The sequence below is a fragment of the Anarrhichthys ocellatus genome, unplaced genomic scaffold (genome assembly GCF_004355925.1).
Source record: "Anarrhichthys ocellatus isolate YVR2014 unplaced genomic scaffold, GSC_Weel_1.0 scaffold77, whole genome shotgun sequence".
Classification (NCBI taxonomy): domain Eukaryota; kingdom Metazoa; phylum Chordata; class Actinopteri; order Perciformes; family Anarhichadidae; genus Anarrhichthys; species Anarrhichthys ocellatus.
The window spans coordinates 956,769-962,639 of record NW_022280107.1 but is presented as its reverse complement, the minus strand read 5'-3'; the positions used below and the strand labels follow the sequence as shown (position 1 = coordinate 962,639).

General features: G+C 42.7%; 1 protein-coding gene across 1 annotated transcript in view; it reads left to right on the top strand.

The window, feature by feature from the left end:
* Positions 1 to 5,264, top strand: part of man1a2 (mannosidase, alpha, class 1A, member 2) — a 95,081-nt gene extending 89,817 nt beyond the window's left edge. The window contains exons 13-14 of the mRNA XM_031873998.1: positions 1,548 to 1,663; positions 3,295 to 5,264. Of these exons, the coding sequence (XP_031729858.1) occupies positions 1,548 to 1,663; positions 3,295 to 3,430 (252 nt within the window). The 3' untranslated portion in view covers positions 3,431 to 5,264. The remainder of the gene's footprint in view (positions 1 to 1,547; positions 1,664 to 3,294) is intronic.
* Positions 5,265 to 5,871: the final 607 nt, after the last annotated feature.

Genomic DNA, 5,871 nt, shown 5'->3' with positions numbered 1-5,871 from the left:
GTGTGTGTGTGTGTGTGTGTGTGTGTGTGTGTGTGTGTGTGTGTGTGAGAGAGAGAGAGAGACTGAAAGACAAGGACGGAGATAATTCTTTCAATTACATGCGTTAACAGTGAAAGTCGATAAGCTGTGAGCTGGAGTGTAACGCAGCCAGAATTTTTATGGAGGCACCAATTTCACTTTAACAAGTTCTCATTACAGATCAACAGAGCACACAGGTAGAAAGGTACAAACCGCCAGAGTCACCGGCTGCACGGCCGCCGCATTCAGAGTGAGTGTGTGTGTGTGTGTGTGTGTGTGTGTGTGTGTGTGTGTGTAGACGGGGGGGAGCACCTGCTTGCAAATTAAACTTGTTTTCAAGTAGAAGGTGAATTTTTCTTCCTCAGAACCAAAACGTCAGGAGGGTAAAAAGTGATATATTATATGTTGAGATATTCTTTCAGGTTTTGACCCTTTATGGGGACATCACGGCTACTTTAGTGAGATCTGTTTCGTGTTTAAACTGGTTTAGATATTAGAGATGAGAAAGGATCAACGAGGGCTGCAGCGGATACTTCAGAACTTCATTCACAACGTTGACTTTTTCTATTCATTCTGTTCAAACCGGGTATTTATACATCAGGCTACACTGATATTATTATATTATTATGAGAGTATTATACTAAGTGTTTCTGATTCATGTGATCCAAACATTTCCAATAACTCCAGAGCCCAAAAGTCCAAATTATTGAAAAATAGATAAATTAAATAATTTCCAAAATCCACAACTCGGAGCTTCTTTCAAAACCCTCAACAGAAGCTTCAATCAGCACCTCCAGGTCGATGATTTATTAAAGCTTAAGTGTGTTATGTGGAGCGCTGTGATGCTGATGTTACAGTAGTAACACAGAGGTAACGTAGTGTTGTTAGCGGATGTCTTAGTCCAGGCTGTGCTGCTGTTAACATGTCCTCCGTGGTTGTTGTTGTGTGTCGGAGATAAACCCGGTAAAGCCGAAGTGAATGGACAAAGAGAGGATTTACATCACAGTTTAAATCCACCTACGAGCTTAAGTTCATCCTGAAAACACTGGACATCATGCCTGTGTTTTATTTTGTGTTAAAAGAAAATCTGACGTCCAAAGAAATCTCACATTTTCCATTTTTTGCCGTAAATCTGCCGGACAGAAGATTTAAAGAGGACCCGATTAGGGAGACGGAAGCCACCTTAAAGGAATACTGAGACACAGCGTTACATTAAATCAAACCAAAGGAACGTTTTTAGAGAATGGAATGTAAATGGAGGCGTTGGTGGTAATCGTGTTGTGCTCTACAGCTGCTGCTTCCTGTTCGGGTCTCTCCCCACGACTCTAATCTGTCACAAGCAAAGAAATTAATTAAAGCATGTTTCGTAAGCTTATTAAAATGAAAACCTTTTCTCTTTGCTCTTTTATTTCCCACCACTTCCCTTTCTATCGCCTGACTTCCTTCTTCTTTCCCTCCCTTCCCCCATTCCTCTCATGTTCTCCCTTCCTCTTCCTCGCCTCCTTCCCTCTCTCCTCGTCTCCTCCCAGGCCATCGATAAGTACTGCCGGGTGAGCGGAGGTTTCTCCGGAGTGAAGGACGTCTACTCCTCCAACCCGACCTACGACGACGTGCAGCAGAGCTTCTTCCTGGCCGAGACGCTCAAGTGAGCCCAAGAATACATAAATACATTATGAAAATGACGTTTGATGATTCATTTAATTAATCACGTCTGTGATGAACGCGATTAGGCTGCTAATGAAAGTGAACACACTGGCTTCTGTTGTTATTTCCAAGTGTTTTAAAGGCATCATCATCATCATCATCAGTGATGGATGAAGGAGGCTCTCTCTAACGTGGCTCTCTGGCTCCCCCTGCTGGCAGCTCTGTGGATGTTTTCTGCTGCTGGCAGTGCAGATGTTATGCGGTGCAGATGTTATGCGGTGCAGATGTTATGCGGTGCAGATGTTATGCGGTGCAGATGTTATGCGGTGCAGTTATGCGGTGCAGATGTTATGCGGTGCAGATGTTATTCAGTGTAGGCTTTAGTTGGAGTTTTTCGAGGTGAAAAATCCGCCCAAATGTCTGATTCACCTGTGAAAGTCCCGTCAGCTCTAATTAGACTAACGTTGTTAAACTCACGTCAGGTTTGATCTTCGTCTCCTGTTTATGACCAAACTGGTTTCTGAATAAAGATCTAAAGACTTTAGGTAAACAAACAACGTAGAAAAGATGACTTAAAGCAGTGATTCTCAACTGGTGGGTCGCGACCCAAAAGTGGGTCGCGGACCCGTTTTCAGTGGGTCGTGGGCCTTTGACTGACAAAAAAAAAAAAGTGATTTTATTTTGAAGGGCATTTTTTATGCAGTGGAATTATTCCAGCATTTACGGCACTTGTTCAGGGGTGCAGGAAAAACACCGACCAGTGCGTTGTGAATCACATCACGTGATGCAGCTCATCCAATCAAATATGGGCATTCTGACAAGTTTCCTGACTTGAGTGAGATGTAAATACACCTTGACACACGGGGGAGAGACGAGGAAAGAGACAGCAGAGCAGGACTGTTGTAGTGAGAGTTGAGAAAGTCAAATCATAGGACGATTTCCAAAAGAGAAAATTGGCCAGAGACCAGAGTCATAGGTGAATTCTTCCAACACTAAATTCTCTTTTTAGAAGATGAGAAATATATAATATTGTGGCCTTTTCACTTCATCCTGAATGAACTGAATTTAAAGCTGCAGGGCAATTCAGTGAAAATAATTTTTCTAAAATTAATTTAGTTACGTAATTTATTTATTAATCCAGCCGTTATTTTACTTGAAATGAGAAGAACATTTATTTATGTATTTCTATGCATTATTTATAATCCATCCAGTTACATTTGAACAATTAGAATAATATTTGTTAAAATATAATTGATGTTTCTTTATTTGATTTGGCAGTTGTTTACTACACAGAGACATTACTACTACTACTAGACTTCTTGAAAAAAAAATATATATTTTTATATATATATATATATATATATATATATTTTTTTATATATATATATATATATATATATATAAAAATAAATAAATAAATAAATAAAATTTGGGTCGTGGGTCGCGGCTTGTCATTAAGGGGTGATGGTGGGTCCCGCAGCCAGACCAGTTGAGAACCACTGACTTAAAGAGCTGATGGCGTTCATAGTAAAACCTGCTTGTTCCTGTCTTTTTTTTTGTTTTTTGCGTGTCATTCACTTCTTTCTTCTTCACCCAATCCTTCTCCTCCTCCCTTCGTTACCCCCCCCCCAGGTATCTGTACCTGCTGTTCTCCAGCGACGACCTGATGCCGTTTGAGAGTTGGGTCTTCAACACGGAGGCTCACCCTCTTCCTGTCCTGCACCTCGGCAACATCACGCTGCCCGGCAGCGAGCCGGCTCAGCAGTAAACGGACCGTTTGGAGGGGGGGGGGCATCTTTTCTCCTCCACGGCACCAGGTGGGCTCCACCTGTACGGCCGCCTGCCCTCCAAAAATAAAAAAGAAACACCACACCCCCACCAACACTGGATAAACTTACATTCAGCTCTACAGACTCAGCTGCTCTCTGGACTGCAGACGTCACCCCGAGGAGACGGAGGACGGAGGACGTTTGAGTCTCCACCGTCTTCTTCTTCTGTGTTTTACTCTCTCGACTCTGTCCATCTCTCCGTCTTCTCTGCTTCAAGCAGGAAGACGGCGGGTGTGCTGCTCAGCCTCTCCACTCTGAAGGACCGAGCTCCCAAACCGGAGGCTTGATTTACTTTCTTTTTTTTTTTTGGTTATTATTTTTCGTGTTGATTTGAGATTTGACCAAACTCGGACAGACTTTCGAGCTGCTGCACTCAGAGTGCATTGTGGGGTTTCTGTGAAGGATTACACAGTCGTGTCTGACGCTGTACCGATGGAAGTGACTTTTGTTTTTTTTGTTTCCAGGCAGACGGACTTGAGGACTTTGCAGGGTCTGTTGTCGATGAGGTGTGCTTTTTGTTTTGGACTAATCCTTACTGGGGGACACAGGGTTGAGTTCTCCCTGAGCCCCCCCCCCCCCTCCATTCCACTTCCTGTTTGATCTTCAGATGAACTCAAACCTTCAGTTGTGAGGGTGGGCTGTGGCGACAGTCCCCTCCTCCTCTTCTAATCCTCCTTTTTCAGAAAAATGGACCATTGTAAGTGGAACAGTGACTCACAAGGTGACAGCAGCAGGCCTCCTCATCCTCCTCATCTTCATCTTTCCACGTTTAGAGACAACACCAAACATTCTACTGCTACCGGTGTTCGGATGCTGCTGGAAGCTGAAATCTCTCCTCCATGACAAAAAAAACAAACAGTTTCTTTCCTGCTTCTTCTCTCATCTTCATCTCTCATCCCACCTTCATCATTTTCAGGTCACGCATTGTGAGACGAGGCTTTTGTGTATGAGTTAAAATAACCTGCTGTAAATCATTTATTTGTGCACTTTGTACGGGAGGTCTGTGAAGAAGGAGGCGAACAGAAGTGTAGCACTGAGCTAGCTGAATAAATGGCATCTCACCTGCTGAGCTCACATCCCTCTTTTGCTCTGTTTCACCATCATCATCATCATCATCATCATCACCGGTTGGACCTCCTCTAACTGTAAGTTGCATGAACTCATCATCGTGTTCAAAATAATCTTTTAATGTTTTCGGTCCTTCTCCTCTCGGCTACGTTTGAACCACAACAAGAAGAAACGCTCTGAGGCCTTTAGTCTCTTCTAGGAATGCTTTTTCATTTCTTTATAATTTAAAATGCACATTCATTGATGAGTCTTTATAACTTCTCCTCTGTGTAAGAGTTCGATAGTCCTTTAGTCTCTTCTCACACGAGTCGGGAAAGTCTGGCAAAGTATGAAACACTTTATATATATCTACATCTATATATATATTTATATATATATATATATATATAAATATCCAAATCTTTAAATCTGTGGAGAAATTGAGATCTGGGAGAAGTCAGGCATTCTGAAATGGAACCAATCAAAGACTTTTTTAAATATTTCTTTATAATTTAAAATGCATATCCGTTGCTGAGTCTTGACGGTTTCTCTTCTGTGTCAGAGTTTGACAGTCGGAGAGATGAACTCGATGTATCGAGAGCTCGGCCTCGTTGAGAGAAGTCAGAGCTCAAAGCTCGGCCTCCCGTTATCGCTCCCGACACACGAAGCAGACTCGCTGCTCCGGTCGCTCCGATAACAGATGATACAGTCCGTTACTAAATATTACGGTAGCCAACAACCACAACGACTCTGCTCCAGAGAGATTCACTGAACGCTGCGTCGATCAGTCACTCTGAGACAGATCTGCCCCGACTCACAGCCAGAAGTGTTGCTGCAGGAGAAGCTTCTCGTTCCCGCTGACGTCGACGCTTCAGTCTGAACCCAACTCAAGTCCTGAGATTCAGAGACTCAAAGCACATTCATTAAACATCATCTGAGCCCCTAGAATGTAGTGTGAGCGGTGCACAAGAATCAGACAAAAAAATCATATAAATGTGACTTATTTTAGAAATGAAAAGTAGTGATGCAGATTAAATAAAATAAAAAGATTTATAAAAACAAAGGAGGGGATAAAATGGCAGCAGGGGGGAGGAGCCAGTTGAGTTGAAATAATCGTGTAACTGTAGGTTAGAAAAAACTACATCCCCCATCAGCATAGAGCTTTCAGTTCAAGTCTGCCTGCTGCATGTTTGCAGAGATTCAACCATGTTCTGTTCTCAAGAGAAGAAAAGAAAAGTCACTTTGTTTTCAAAGAACAGAAACAATCGGCTTAATGATGGGCTCAATGTGTGTGTGTGTGTGTGTGTGTGTGTGTGTGTGTGTGTGTGTGTGT